Raw genomic sequence first — 16,158 nt, 5'->3', positions numbered from 1 at the left:
GAAGTTATAATTTTTCCTTGCTTAAGGGAGTTTTGAGTTGACAAACGAATATAAGTATTTATATTATACAAAAATCTTTCTAATACTATAAATTGTATTATTTATGACAACTTATGTTTAAACATCCAATTTCTGAGACATTTACCTTATATAAATTGTATATGAAACATTTGTTCAGTTTTTGTTTTTTTTCTAATATAATAAATAAATATAAATAATTACAATGTGTTGCAATACAATTACCTCGACAATGTATTGGAATACATTGCCGGGATAATATAATTAATGTATATGTACACATCATATTTTTTGAGAAATATCGAAATTGTTATAAAACAAAGAAATCTTTAAAATACTTGCATGCAATAGTCTTAAACAATGTTGGCAAAGACTAATGTTTTTTTTTTAAGAATAAAATTGTTTCTTCTTAAATATGTTTTTAATGCTTCAAATATATGCTTTAAACAGTATTATTAAAAAAACATGTTTAAAACAACAGCATGTTTTAAACTGCTTAAAATATTTTAACATATTTTCAACTCTGACTTTAAATGCTTGGATATCTATGGATTTTTTTCCTTTTCTTCCTTTTTAAGTGCTTTATGTTAAATTGAACTAAATCACATTTTAACATAATTTAAACATCATATGCAGAAGACGGTATATTAATGAATTTCTTAGAAATAAAAAAAAATACTTCATATTCATTAACAAAAAATTTAATAATGATGCAACAGTTACTTGATAGCAATTTGATCAAAAAAAGGAAAAAAGAAGACTTTAGATAAGATAAAGATTTACTTGTATAGAATTAAATGACACGGACGACAAAGTTAATGTCCGAATTATTCTACGTATGGCAATGCTTAAAGTGTTACCATAAGACACTTTCGGATATATAAAAAATTCATGTACCTTCACAGTATAATATTAAAAATGTACGGCGCGTGTAACATAGTGTATACTCGTATATACGAAATCGAATAAAAACTCTTTAACAGTAGACCCAGTGCTTTAGACTCAGCACTCGAATACCGTTACGACTTAATTGTTTTCATTGTCATCTGCGTGTATACGCGTACAGCCGTACATATTCGTTAAATATTTTCCTCTGTGAACACGCGTACGTGTCTCTCCAATCGAGTACAATGGAAACGTCGATTGCCGTTATCTGTACGTCGATCGGCGCTAAATAATCTTAACTAAATTTCGTAGTACCGACGGTAATTGTAGCTATATAATTTAGAAGAGGACAGCGAATTGCTAACCAGTTAGCGTAACTGTCCCACATAGAATTCAAGTTGAACCAAGCCAGTTCGAAAACCGGTTCAAAACTAGGATTAACACTGTTGTTACAACTTCGACGAGTTCAGTTTCTAACATGCCACAGGCACGTGGAAAAGCGTCCACGGAGCGTGAAGCACGGATATATATAAGAGCAGATATTTTTACTCACGTAAAAAAAAAAACATTAAATAACTGTGATTTTCCTGAGGATGTTATGCATTTAAACACAAGGTAGCATATGGTTAAACTACTATAATACTAAATAGTAGTATTAGTAAATATACCTCATACAAAAAGCTTTGTATTGTAGATGAGGTACTAAGATCAATATGCCATTTTATGTCTTAACTTCCCCAGTTTGATCGCAATTTTCTAGTAGAAATGTGAGTAAAAGCACCTTGTATTCTTACATCGTGGTCCTGGGAAAAACTCGTCAATATATCCATATATTCCATCAATACTCGATCAAAATGTAAAAGTATAGTTCCAGTTTTCTGAGAACTGTACGCTGTAATCTCGCTATAAGTACAGCGCGAGCGATCGCGCTGAGTCGTTCAACTCGTCCCGATTGCAACAATGAGAGCGCCAAATGAACATGGCAGAACGATAGATGATCTGGATTCTTATTCAATTCTCGGTATTTACAGGCTCGCGCGCGTGATGAATTCGCACGTGCTTGTTGTGATTGGATTTGGTGCCACTGGACTTGCCGCAGATGTGACATGTATATGGCCGCGCACCCGAGTGCACCCGCAAATGCTCTTTGAGATAGTACGAGCGATGGAAGGTCTTGTTGCACACATCGCACGTGTACGCTTTGTTCTCCTCGTGTTCCTTCACGTGTCGTAGACAGTTGTACTTGCGAATGAATTGCGCGCCGCAGTAGTTGCACGTGTATGGCCGCACGTTCCGATGAGAATTCATGTGCGCCGTGTAGTCGCTATGACGGTAGAATGCCGCGCTGCATTGATTACATTTGAACGGTTTGGTGCTGCGCGCTGCATGCGTCCACTTGTGTAGCTGCAGATTCCACTTGGTGCTGAACGCTTTGGAGCAGACCTGACACTCATATGGCCGCTCGCCGTTGTGCACACGCATATGTACCGCCAGCGACGATCGCAAGTAAATACACTTGCAGATCGGGCACTCGACGTTCTCGCTTTCGCGCTGAGCGTCGGGAACGAATCGGCGATTGTGGGCGCGACGCATATGACGTGTTAGGCTAGCCATGTGGATAAATCGCTCATTGCAATACGTGCACGCCTTGGGCTTTTCATCGTGCGTCTCCTTGTGCCAGGCAAGCTTCTTCTTCGTGTGGAATACTTCGCCGCAGTGGCATATGTAATCTTTAAGTTTCTTCTTGATATTAAGGTGATGCCTATTTTTGTGCTGGGTCAAATTCGAATATCTACGGAAAGTTTCATTGCACAGACTACACCTGACGGGTGCGTTGCCAGTGTGGCCATTGGTGTGCTCCTCTAGTTTTTGCTTAGTGAGAAACGCCTTGTCACACACGGTACATGGGAACGGTTTGATGCCCAGGTGACGTTTCATGTGAAGTTTGAAGTTCTGCTTGCGATAAAAATACTTGCCACACTGTCCGCACTCTAATGGATGTATCTTCAAATGAGCGTTGAACAGGAACACTGATGGAAATTCCTCGTTACATATCTGACACTTGGCGGTCTCGCGTATGCGTTTGTTCACGTCGGCGATATGCATGCGTCGGTGATGCGCCTGCAGAGACTTCTCGCTATTGAATCGCTGATTGCATATCGTGCAGACCACCTCAATATTCGACGGTATCACTAGATTTTCGCCGATCTTCTGGTCGGCCTCGGCCTTCGTCAAACCGTCCGATCCAGGCTGTGACGGTGGCTGCAGTTGGTGCAACATCGGTTGCTGATGATGATACATGTGCTGTTGCATATGTATACTCGGCATAAATATATCGTCGAACATATTCATGCGACTATCCAGCAACTTAATGTCCTTTACTTCTGGTTGATCCAACTGATCTCTACTACTACTGGGCATTGCATCCTTATGCACCGTTGTGCTATGAACTCTACGTTCCTTCGGACAATCAAACACTTCGCTACAGTGGGAACACTTGAATGTTCGTTTGGTCGGTGTCTTCCGATCTCGATCCAGAAACAAACTCGAAGTAAAGTGTGTGGCCAACGATCTACTGTCCAATAATGGCCCGCTGATCTCGTTATCGGATCCTTCTGATTCTTCCCAGCTTTCTCGAGCCAACAGATCGTAAGAGGTGGACATACGCGAAGATTCTTGACCCATGTACAACTATACAGTAAAAATGCGTTTTAGACACACGAATTTTATATAATTGATTACGCAAATAATCAAAACACACACACACACACACACACATTCATTGTCATTTTTTAATTATGAATGATAACAAAAGATTTTACATTTGTCTGTATTATTAGGTTTATCACTATTTAACTTGCACAACTTTTAATTTAGCTATATTTGTTTTATGTAATATATGTGTGTGTGTGTGTGTGTGTGTGTGTGTGTGTGTGTGTGTGTGTGTGTGTGTGTGTGTGTGTACAAATTATCATATAACAGTACTGTAACATAATTTTGTAATATAATTTTATTAATATTTTTCAGCTATACAATTCTATATTATATTACATAATAAAAACAAATAACAAAACATTTAAATGCGACAATTTTATAATAATATCGATAAAGCGATAACAGTTAGAATATCAATAACTTCACAACAATTTCACAATAATTTTAAAAGAATAATGCAATAAAATACATAACAGTATTGTTCCTTTTAATAATTGGTGTTGTATGTAGACATAACTCAGCATATTTTAATAACTGTAGAAGAATCAATTTAATAATAAATATTTTAATCATAATATTCGTCACAAAATAAATATAAATTAAAAAATTCCTTTTATATGTTGTTTTTTTTATTACATGTACATTAAAAAAATCTGCAGTTATGAGTCAAAACATTACGCTACATCTTTACAAATAGATGATTGCAAATGCCGAATTGTGTAAATAGTAATAAATATGCAAATAAAAAACTGTATATACAAAGAATCTGTATATAAAAACATCAAGAAAAGTACATTACAAACCTGCCATGCGGACTGCTCCGTGCATCCATTACTCTCTTGTTCTGATAATTCGCCCCTAGGCGGCATAGTCTCATCGGCACGCATATTAATACTCTTCACCTCCTCGTCGATACCTATTGCACCCTCGCTACTTGCCATAGATTGCTGGCTGGTCGCACTCACCGCTTTCTGGGACGAGTCACTTATAAATGTACTAGGAACTAATATTTGCAGTCCGTCGAATTCAAAGACATTCATTGGCCCAGCGTGAGCATCTTCATTTATATTGAGCAGTTCCATCGATTGCTTCGGCATCAATGATTTGGCGGAGTGAAAGCTTCTGGATTCGGTACTGGTTGTGGGATTTATTGATTCGGAGAGATTCAAGAGGTTTTGAGTCTTGGTGCTGGTCGTAATGGAATATGACTCGTGCATCAAGACGGATGATTGTGAATGTATCACGGGAAATGAACTAATGTGTTCGGTTATCACTGATTGATGATACGCGTAACTGCTGCTCGATTCTTGAATCTTTGCGACACTTTCGCACACCGCCACCTGCGTCTCCTGACGCTGATTATCAGTCTTAATTTTCTCCTCGTCTATCTGTGAACAGTCGATCGGATCTTTTTCTGTGACATTACCTACGCCGTTACTATCCTCGTCGTGAGTTGCGCTATCGCTGTCCACGTGATGAAACGAATGCATGGACGTGGGTGAGCATGGCTTGCTGAGATCCTTTCTAACTCTTAACACGGAAATACCACTGATGGTGGACAATGGGGTGTGCGATCTCACGCCACAATCCGCGAAAGGTGTGTGAGGACTGGGAATCTCTTCAATCTCCATGTCCGCCTCGTCAAAATTGTCCTCCTCGTCGATCTTCTCGTCCTCATCAACATCCTCGTCGTCCTCGTCATCGTCTTCGTCATCGTCGTCGTCGTGCATGGCCGCGGTGTCATCAAAATCAGCACGGAGACGATACACACTAAGATTCTCGCACGACCCATGTTCCGATCGCGAGTTATAACGACGGACCTTGCGGCTCTTCCTTCTCGCGACTGGAGACGCAGGAGCTGAAAAACTATATTTATAATTATTAGAATGAAAAGTTCTTTGCAGTCTATCCAGCGCTTCATTCATTTTCAAACAGTCTATTGTATGTGGCGAATAAGTTTTTTCTAACAATCTCAGTTCGTTAGTCAAGGAATTGCTCGAGTCCCACTTGTCCCCTTCCTGCACGTCCGACAATATGTGATCCTTCTCGTGGGAATCCGGAATGACTACTGTATCGTGAATCACGCTCTCTTCCCTATCTACAGTGGTTTTTTCTTTCGGGTCCGCCAATTTTTCTTGATCATTTTGTATATCATTTTCTTTCTGAAGAGAAGCATTATTGAGCTCCGTCTCCATTATGGTTATTAAATTCTCTAATTTTTCTGAAGAGTTAAACTCGGATTGAACAGAGTCTTTCAACGTATCTATTGCTACTAGATCCTGCGGTGATTCAACATTATCGTTCACGTTGCTGCTGCGACTTGCGGTTCTATTGTCACATATCATTTCCGAATCATGTTCACAAGCCACAGATTCAATGTCAATTGTGGGTGTCATTCTATCGGATACATTCACGTATCCCTCTTCGATGACCTGCTGTGTAAACTGTTGTGTTTCTGGTTGCTCGTATGTTGCAGATTTACATTGTAAGTCTGTGGTCGAAATATTATTTGATGGCTCATCGTCTACCATATCTGGTAATACACTCTCCACTTTCTCATCAGTGTTATCAATAGCGCAAGAAATTGTAATAGATCTAGAAATAGCATTGTATTCGTGTACGGTGCTATCGTCGGGTGATATAGAACTCTGTGCTTGCTGTCCCCGGTGATCGATTGACAGCGCGCTGTTGTCGCTCTCTTCCCTCACTCTGATGGATGTATCCTCGTTGTGCAGCACGGGCGATACCGAGAGACTTACATCCGGAATAACTTGTCCTGATTCGGTATCCGTCTCCGGCAAAATCTCAGGTAGAATCTGTTTCGGCTCGGGACTATTTACAGGAACCGTCAGTGTTCTGACGTTGCTCTCACCAGCTATAGTAACCACTGGCCGAATCCTTGTCGTTGCGCCAAGAACAGCTGCAACTGGTGAGATCATTTGGACGGTGGGTATTTGCTGTTGGTACATACCGTATGGATTGTACAGCATCTGCATCATTTGATTGGCTTGCGGCGCCATCGCGTACTGTGGTATCATCATGGTCCCATTGTTCACGAATTGCTGATAGCTGAATGAGGTGAACTGCGGTGGCATCATGGTACTTATGGGTGGACATTCAAAAATGGGTCCTACAGGATATGGAGAGTGAGTAGAAATATGCGCGTTCTGCGAGACTTGGGAGGACGTATGGGGCGTCTGGATGGAGGTAGGAGTCTGAAGTGCAGCTTGTGCCTGCAGTGATAATGGTAATGATGTTGCTGCTGATGCTGATAAAGCATGCTGTTGCTGCTGCTGCTGCTGCTGCTGCTGCTGCTGCTGTTGCTGCTGCTGCTGCTGCTGCTGTTGCTGCTGGTGCTGCTGTTGCTGTTGCGTCTGTAACGAAGGGGTACTGGCTTTGATGAGAGCATCTATAACCTGTTCCTTGGGATGAGTATCCAAATGCTTCTGCAAACTGATGCCCTCGCGTAAATACAGGGTACACACGGGACAGGCCATGGCCCCGACGGATGTTCCCGTACCATTGAGCTCCATTGTTACCTATGGGTCGGCGATCAACTTTATACGTACAATCGAATTGCGGCGACTCTAGTAGAAGAAGAGCGTTCCACGCGACGTATAATGAACCAACACAACAAACGGACCTTATCGTATGTAGGCATCCGCTTCTCGCTTCTCGTTCAACCGATCGCAATCGCGTTGTCCGTGTGTGTATGCGTGTATCTCTCTCTTTTTTTCTCTCTCTCCCTCTTCTCTTTCTCTGCCCGTACTGGCCACGCTCCTCTCTACGTGTTGAAACGGAATAATCGTCGCCGGGGCGGTCGTCTCGCGTCACATCTCGTCGCCTATCGGGCACGCGGTCGCACACGCACACGGCACAGCTGCACACCGCTGTGCCCCAAAAATATCGACATCCATGGCTGTTCCCGTAACGCCTGACAGCCGTACGCGGTGCTGCGTGTCTTGTGTGCGGTGTGCCGCGAGCAGCAACGGCAGTGGCGGCGACAACGGTGGCGGTGGCGGCGGCACTGACTCGCCGCCACCAGACAAATCGATATCCTGTTAAATCGCCAGCCAGCCACCAGCCTCCCCAGCCTGCCTGCGCTTATTAAATTACACCTGCCTGCACGCGGCGCGGCCGACGCACGACGTGACGACGGACGGACGGACGCGTGTTGGGACGCGCAGCGCGATCGGCGATCACTTCGGGGCCACTCGCCGCCACACTCGTTCATCCATACCGTTACCTCCTTCACAAAGCGATTATCGCGATGGCATGTCTCCTTTCTTTATCCCCCTTCGACCGCACAGTCCCAGCCCCAAAAACACAACAGAAAACAGCGACGGACGATGATAATTCCGTCTGGGAACGGGAGCGACAAGAGCTACCAGAGGGGCTATGGACTGACATGTGGCGCTCCCTACCGTCTTACCACCCACGACGCTTTCATCAGCTCTCCTCATGCCTCATGCATTCGAGGAGATTACGTTTATGTGTGTGACACAGTGTGACACCTGTTTCCATTAGTACCGAGAGACTAGAGTACCGAGACTAGAGTAGGTGAAATAAACGTGTCGCGAGTATTCGGAAATTGCCATTTTTAGATAAAATATAAAATACGTAGCGGTAAATTTCAAAACATTAAGGTAACAATGGTCAGTATCGCCGACGAGATACTATTAAAGACAGTCTTACGAAAGATTGCGTGATTGCTAAAATTTAATAATATAATACTAATTTTATGATTTATTAATTTTATAGACATGTATCTTTTAAACTTAATAAAACCCAATTTTTATTTAAAAGTGTGATTTTAATGTTATTATCCGAGTTTGATTATCTTATTAATAGAGATAATTGTAAAGAAAAAAATTATAATTTTTCAGCAATATATAAAATATTATAGCATTAAAAATACTTATTTATGCATATTTATATAAAAAATCATGAATTCAATAATGCATTATCCAAATATTTATGTTAATAATTAAAATTTTTTATTAATTATCGATAATATCTTCGTTTTTCAATTATCATCGAACTTCTCAATCTTCATTAATAGTCACAAAAATTGTCTATTTGCATTGTGCCTATTGGACGCGATGAACGATGAGCGACGAGTGATATCCAATGAGAACTCTGCTTTCGTCATGTGAAAAAAAGCTGAGCTATCATTGGACGCATCAGCAGACACACCAGTTAAGTAAGCGCTCGCTGCTATTGATATATTCTTCTAGATCTAAAATTCTGATTGGATGAGCTAAGAGAATACATCAATAAGCGAGCTCAACTGTTGAGTCCGCTGAACGCAGCCATTGATGTATTCTTCCAGAATCCTCAATAAAATCTATAATTTCACTAATGTTTTCATTCTAAAGCTATACGTTCATTGGATATCGTATGTCGCAAGTGACGAACACATCGCGCTGATCTGCAGCCGACATTAAGGTGCGTTTCCACTGAGCATGTCACGCATCGCGAAGGAAAGACAGAGACGGTATTCGTAAGAGCTTTCCAGCAAGAAACACAAATTAATACAAAAGTCAAGCCCATTCTACATTAAACTGATTCTACATTAGTTGCAAGTTTGTTGCAATCATCAATGAAGTGTTGATTTCAAAATGAAAATTTCAGATTGGCTGTCGCAACAAACTTGTAACTAATGTAGAATCGGCTTTACTCACAAGCATGTTGCGACAGTCAAAGCTTGCATTTTGAAATCAATGTTTCAGATTGGCTGTCGCAACAAGCTTGTGATCGGCTTACGTTTAATGTAGAATGAGCTTTAAGCTAATCACACAAACTTTCCGCAACAGTAAACGTAACATAGGTTTTCGATCAATTGCGTTGCTCGATTCGTCCATAATCATAACCGTAACAATCGAGCAACATGATTGATCGAAAATCTTACTGTTACTGAAAGTGTGAGACTAGCTTTATTTTGTCCTTGTTCAATAATCAGTAAGGAACAAAGTCGGAATGATTGTGTCGATTTGTATTTCTGCTGGAAAGCTGCCAAGGTATATTCACACAAGGTATATTCACACAACTATCATAGCCGTATAAACATATATATAAAGAAAATTATCCAATCACATTTTACGTGCAACTTTATAAGAGAAATACGAATAATTGAATAATTTTTTTTAGTGCGGATCTACAATAAGTGTTATACGGTTGTTCTACAATGTAGAAGACTTTTTTACCTTTTGCTTTTTTCCTCTTTGTGATGTGTTTTATCAACAATTATATTTCTTGATATATGTTTTCTTCTGAAGTTCGTTAACATTTATCTCGAGCAACAGAAAAACGGGATAAGAAGTAAAAAGGTAAGATACAATACAGGCAAGATACAATAAATAGCAAAAAGCAAAAAACAGGAGACAAAAAGCACATTGTAGAATAGACTTTAAATCTTAAAGATCAGTTTCACCAACATCGATCAATCTCAATCGTGATTAACTATTAACCGCAATTGGTCGATTCTATTAAACAGCAAACACAATTGGTCAGTTAACGGCCGATTAAGCTAACTGGCATTAGTAAAACTGGCTTTTATCTTTGTTGTTCACTGAATGTCAAATAAAAATAAAAAATACTATAGCTGCGTTCAACGGATTCAAACAGTTGAGTGAGCACTCGCTGCTATTGATATATTCTTCTAGATCTAAAATGCTGATTAGATGATCTAAAAGAATACATCAATAATAGCGAGCGCTCACTCAACTGTTGAGTCCGCTGAATGCAGCCATTATGCACATCAGTCTGGATCTATAAGAGCCAAATTCATCAACGTTAATTAGTTTAGTCGACCGTTGACTGACCAATTGCGTTTGCTGTTTAGTAGAATTGACCAATTGCGGTTGACAGTTAATGAGTAAGCTTGATCAGCGTGAAACAGACTCTAGGACCTAGTTTTAAGCCTGATTGTATCATTATACTTTAATTTTAAGCAAGGATTAAAGGAAACTGTCAGTTTCTCTTTTTAAAGCTGAAAGAGATAGAGACAGTTTTAAGCTTCACTTAAAATCAAAGTAAAGTTGGTGCAATCGGGCCTTAGTCTGGATCTACAATAGTGTTTTAAGCTGTAAAAAATTGACCAATTACAATCAAATGCGAGGAGAATAATTGATTGTGATTCGTCTATTCCTTATAACTTAAGCTTAAAAATTTATTAGTAGATCCGAGGTCATGCGTGAAACGGAATACATCCTTTGAAGATAGTTTTAATTAATCAAAAAGAAGTTATTGACCAGCACTATCAGCAAAAAATCGAATTCTGTATCTTGAAACGAAGTGAAAATTACAAAAGTGAGCGAATTTTTCTAGAATATTAATAATTTCAACATTGGTCAACATTTAGCAAATTTGCTCACTTTTATAATTTTCACCTCAGTTATGATCAATACGATGTTGTAAATGCTTTGCTGAAGCGTTTTTTAATTGGTCAGTTTGTAAAATTCTTTCTTGTAATTGGTCCATCAAACATTGTAGCGAAACCTTTGACCACAGCTCTCGTTTCAAGATAGAGAATTGATCCCCAGTTCTTTTTTGATTGGTCAAGAAACGTGAATGCGGATGCAGATGTCGCAGACGACGCAGACGCCATCTTCAATTGCTAGTGTGATACGAACATTAGGTCCTGTACATAATAGAAGAAATATTAAAAATAAATATTTAGGTTTTAACCTATCAAAAATTGTGTATTCCGATGTAACCAATTTCTGATAGGTTAAAATCTTAATATATTTCTATACCTAATATTTTCTTTATTGTGCGCAAGACCTTAATAATTTCATGAACTTGTAATCGTCAACTAGCAGTCCCCAAATTCTTGTATGTGTAACGGAAGTGAATAAGCTGTCATCCCTTCTTTCTCACACTCCCCTTCATGATCATTATTTATCATTATTTAGCATAAATTATCTTCTACGCTGTCAAGTGTAAAGAAATCGAGACGCTATTGCTTAGTGCGATTTCAAATTACGTTGATGTGCCCTTTTTTTTACAAGAAAGTGGAAAGGATTAATTTTTCTTTGTTTTTACGAATGTGTTTAATCCGATAATGTTTACACTGTGTATCATGGGCGCTACATGCCACATTGCATAACCTCTAAAATAGTCCAGAGCAGTGCGTGACAAAAATTTTTATCGTGCACTTTATTTATTCGCCTAAATAGATTTCCTTGTTTTACAAAGCGATGGCAGGATGTTACGACAAGCTGTCCTGGACAGGTGAATCTTTCTGTCATGTGACAGTTAACGTTATCTCATCATGTGTAATTGTAAAATAAATATTTATTCTTTGAACATATTCTTTAAAAAATATCATAATAATATATTTAAGTATATAATTTTTTTAAAAATAAATATTCTATGTTATCAAGTAATCTTAATGTTGAGAAACTTGTAAAAAATTTGCTGAGTCATTATGTTGATAAAAATTTGATACTGTTGACGTATTTCTAATTTACATTTTGATATATTAATTTTAATATTATTGCATATGTATATTTTATTTTGTTTGATATTTTAATTATATATGTTCTATTATTTATGAATTTATGTTGGACATTAAAATATTTAAAAAAATTAATAATTTTCTAAGAATATTATTTTGTGTAAATTATTTTATTAAAATCAGTAATATTTCACCATTAGAATTTTTGTGTGCTTCTAATGACTTTGTACATATTTTTGTTATACAGAAGTAAGGGATTTATTGAGAACTTGGAGGGAAGATTCCGAGCGACGAAGTAAAGATGTAGTAGATTTCTGGGAAAATACTTTGATGGGAAAGATTGATCGTTTGGGCAATGAAAGTATTCTATCAATACATATTTTTTTATTCTTAAAATTATCAAAAAATTATATGCATGTCACGAATATATATTTTATTTTTCATTGTTCAGAATATCTGATTCTGGAACAAGTATGTGTAGCCGCATTGGATTGTTACCGACTACCATTAGCTGAATACTGCATCAAAATTTTAATGCGTGCCTTTCCTGGCAGCTTGCGTGTTCACAAGTACCATGCTATGCATTTAGAAGCATTAGAAATGTAATTATATATATCATCAAGTATGTAAAAATATGCAATAATATTTATCTTAATGCTCTATCAATTGATTTTTTCTAGGTATGATGAGGCAATGGAAGTTTTGGATTCTATCATAAAAAGAGATGAAACCAATGCTGCACCAAGAAAACGTCGTGTTGCTATTTTGAAAGCTCGAGGACGCATTCCAGAAGCAATCAAAGAGCTTACAGAATATCTGAAAAGGTATTATTTTAACATACATTTATATATAAATGCATATATTTTAAAAGTTTTATAAAAAAGTTTTCTAAATTATGTATTAGTAATATTATATACTAAATCATTGTTTAGATTTATGAGCGATCAAGAAGCATGGCACGAGTTATGTGATTTATATTTACAAGAACAAGAATATTCTAAAGCAGCTTATTGTATGGAAGAACTTATATTGCACAATCCACACAGTCATTTAATTTACCAAAGATATGCAGAAATAAAATATTCTCAGGTATGTATATCTAATATTTTATGATATTTTTTATGATGATAATTATATTAATTTACTTACAAGGAGAATACCAGAATATGTCTCAATTTTGTTGTCTATAATAATTCAGTCTTTCTATTAATTTTATTAATTCAAAAAATATAAATAAAATTATAGAACGCACTCAAGCATTCCTGAGGAAAACGTAAAAATTTAAAAATTTATGTATTGGTAATATAATATTTGGTAATATATTTTTTTTACGCATTTTTCTCTTTTTGTAAAATTTAGCTAAATCGGGAGAGGCCATGGCTGATTATTCCTCCAACATCAAAATCAACAATTTAGCTAAATTTTATATATGCAATAATTCAGACCTTCCACTAATTCGTGTCAAAATTACAGAATAAAAATATAAAAAACGCTTCTTAAACATTTACGAAAACAACATTAAAAAATTTACATTACCACACAAGAAAATTTTTAAACGCGTTTTAAAAAACATACTCTATAATTTTAGCAAGAATTAGTTGGAAGATTAAATTATTATATAGATATATCAAATTTAGCCTAATTAGAAGGGCCTATATCTAATGTTCCCCTTGTTAGATTAATAAAAGTTCACTAAATTAATAATATACATTAGATATTTTTAGATATTTGTTAATGTAAAATGTAAAAAGAAAATTATACAAGTAATGCTTTATTATATAGGGTGGATTTGATAACATGGAACTAGCAAAAGCATACTTCTGCCAAGCTGCGAAATTAAATCCAAATAATATTAGAGCTTTATATGGCTTGTTATTAGTAAGTCCCATTATTATATTATAATGCTACATAACAATTATGAAGAGTATTTATATTCTTACAAATATCTAATTTCAGACAACAAATAATATTGCAACATCGCCTAAATGTCCTTCATCTAAGAAGAAGGAAGCAATGAAATTGAGTGAATGGACTAGTAGACAAATTGAGAAACAATATGAAAGTAAAGTTGCAAATGAGGACGTTAAAAACATAGAACGTTTACTAGGACAATTACAACTTGAAGCTTAGGTATTATAATTATTCTTGTATTTATTTTAATTTTGTGAGAAACATATGTAAGCGATATGTGTTTAAAGACATTGCAATAACGATTTCCGAAGAATTTACTGAAGAGCTTTTAGACACATTTTTTAACTCTGTGTAGTTAACAAAATCTAATCAGGATATTCGAACAGTATTTTGTAATTCTATTCGTTACGTAATATATGTACATCACGCTCTAGGTAATTTTGTCTTGTTCCAGGTAATTTTGCCAATATCTATGTACAATTGTATGTTGATATATTAATTAATTACTCTATTAATACCAATCTCTATTAATACCATTCTCGAATTTTAAGTGCACCATACGTAATTATCTTCTGAATATACATTCGTATTTCCATACCTTATTATATATATGTTATTAAGTAAATGTTAAAATTATCGATTTAGCGATCACTCTTTGTAATTCATTTAATGTCATCGTTATTTCATTGTTATTTAGGTATCGGTATATCTTACATATAATGTAATAAAAAACGACGTTGAATGGATAGGATCATGTATGCAAAAAATATTTATTTCTAAATCATTGCAATAGTTAGTTTTGTTTTCAACTTTTACAACTATTCTGTACATAATAAACAAGAATTGCAAAATTAGATAGTCACATTTTGATAAATAATTTTGAATAATTATATATCTTCTCGCACTGAGAAAAAGATATATAAAATTGAAGAAATGTAGAGAATAGAGAATGTACCTTTATATAATACTACATAAGACTGATTTACAGTCACCTTTCAGTAACTTCTTTGTTACTACGTTCCCACTCCTCTCGTCTCTTTGCTCTTTCTGCAGCTTTCCTCATTCGTTTTTCCTTCCTCGTTTCCTCACGTAATGCAAAATACTTCTCACGGAAATCAGTAAAATTCATAATAATGCTCTCGTCAGTTGCCTGTCATTAAATGTTAAAAAATATTGATATATAGTTTAATCATATCAAAAGCATACAAGCTACTAGAAAATAAGAATATAGCTATTTTAATTTTGAAAAGGAGAAATTGTTCTTATTTTGTATTTAAAAAATCTTATCCTTAGTTTATTACAAAATCTGTTTTTTGTTCTTACAAAGACTGTACTAGAAAATTTCTTTCGTTTCCGCCAAATATCAAATACATATATACCTATTTTTTCTCATTTTAAGTTTCAAAAGTGTATTAATTCAGCCACAGAAAATACACCTCAAATCTTATCTAACCAGGAACACAATCAATTGGTCTTTCTTGATTTCAATAAGCTTTGGATATGTTAAAATATAGAAATATTTTTTTTATGTGCGGAATTACGTTAAGATGAAAATCTCTTTTTGAAAAAAATCTTTTCTTCAGAGTGACTCGTCAAAACTAAAATAAAAAAAAAGATTTAAATAAAAGTTGTATATATAGTTTCAAGAGTATTTTATAATTATAATTAAAAAAAAATTCTTCCATTTTTTAATGATTATAAAGTACTTTTGACGCTATTCAACTTTTATTTGAAATATTTTTTTCTATCTCAGTTTCGACGATATTCACTTTGAAAGAAAAAAAAAACGATTTTTTTCAAGATTTTCCTTAACATATGACTCAGCACGTACAAAAAAAATGTATCTCTTATTTATGTGTTCTATATTTTAACATAATTAAAGCTTATTAAAATCGCAAGGATTCAGTTGTGTTCCCTTATATTTTTTAGATGTGATAACATCAAAACTAAATAAAAGTTAATAAAATTTTCTTAAATCTTATTACCTCAGGTTCTTTAACTTTCTTGTAAGTTAACAATCTTCTACTAGTGTAGTTGCTCAATATTTGTTCAGAATTGGCTACCAGCTCTAAGCAAGAATGTGCTGGTAATTGATCTTCCATGTACTGATCTCTAAACCACAAATTTAATATTTATCTACTAATCAATAAATAATTACTATAATAATT

General features: G+C 35.9%; 3 protein-coding genes across 4 annotated transcripts in view; 1 reads left to right on the top strand and 2 right to left on the bottom strand.

Annotated features, from left to right (window-relative positions):
- LOC108689541 overlaps window positions 1–7,906 on the bottom strand; it is a 17,689-nt gene extending 9,783 nt beyond the window's left edge. The window contains exons 1-2 of the mRNA XM_018196334.1: window positions 4,422–7,906; window positions 2,995–3,594 (exon numbers count right to left, since the gene is read on the bottom strand). Of these exons, the coding sequence (XP_018051823.1) occupies window positions 2,995–3,594; window positions 4,422–7,151 (3,330 nt within the window). The 5' untranslated portion in view covers window positions 7,152–7,906. The remainder of the gene's footprint in view (window positions 1–2,994; window positions 3,595–4,421) is intronic.
- A 3,604-nt stretch (window positions 7,907–11,510) lies between these two features.
- Window positions 11,511–16,158, top strand: part of LOC108689371 (ER membrane protein complex subunit 2-like) — a 5,527-nt gene continuing 879 nt past the window's right edge. The window contains exons 1-8 of one of the 2 annotated variants that reach the window (XM_018196108.1): window positions 11,511–11,853; window positions 12,327–12,440; window positions 12,531–12,681; window positions 12,760–12,903; window positions 13,012–13,168; window positions 13,862–13,957; window positions 14,036–14,209; window positions 14,445–14,645. In XM_018196108.1, coding sequence (XP_018051597.1) covers window positions 11,820–11,853; window positions 12,327–12,440; window positions 12,531–12,681; window positions 12,760–12,903; window positions 13,012–13,168; window positions 13,862–13,957; window positions 14,036–14,209 — 870 coding nt within the window. In that variant the 5' untranslated portion in view covers window positions 11,511–11,819 and the 3' untranslated portion in view covers window positions 14,445–14,645. Of the gene's footprint in view, window positions 11,854–12,326; window positions 12,441–12,530; window positions 12,682–12,759; window positions 12,904–13,011; window positions 13,169–13,861; window positions 13,958–14,035; window positions 14,210–14,444; window positions 14,646–16,158 lie in introns of those variants that run through there. The other variant, XM_018196109.1, reaches the window with a different exon arrangement.
- Window positions 14,834–16,158, bottom strand: part of LOC108689372 (tRNA (guanine(10)-N2)-methyltransferase homolog) — a 4,417-nt gene continuing 3,092 nt past the window's right edge. Inside the window, exons 8-9 of the mRNA XM_018196110.1 lie at window positions 15,976–16,108; window positions 14,834–15,140 (exon numbers count right to left, since the gene is read on the bottom strand). Coding sequence (XP_018051599.1) covers window positions 14,979–15,140; window positions 15,976–16,108 — 295 coding nt within the window. The 3' untranslated portion in view covers window positions 14,834–14,978. The remainder of the gene's footprint in view (window positions 15,141–15,975; window positions 16,109–16,158) is intronic.

Source organism: Atta colombica, unplaced genomic scaffold (genome assembly GCF_001594045.1).
Source record: "Atta colombica isolate Treedump-2 unplaced genomic scaffold, Acol1.0 scaffold27, whole genome shotgun sequence".
Taxonomy (NCBI): domain Eukaryota; kingdom Metazoa; phylum Arthropoda; class Insecta; order Hymenoptera; family Formicidae; genus Atta; species Atta colombica.
Note: the sequence above shows the minus strand (reverse complement) of the source record. Positions and strands in the feature narration are given on the sequence as shown.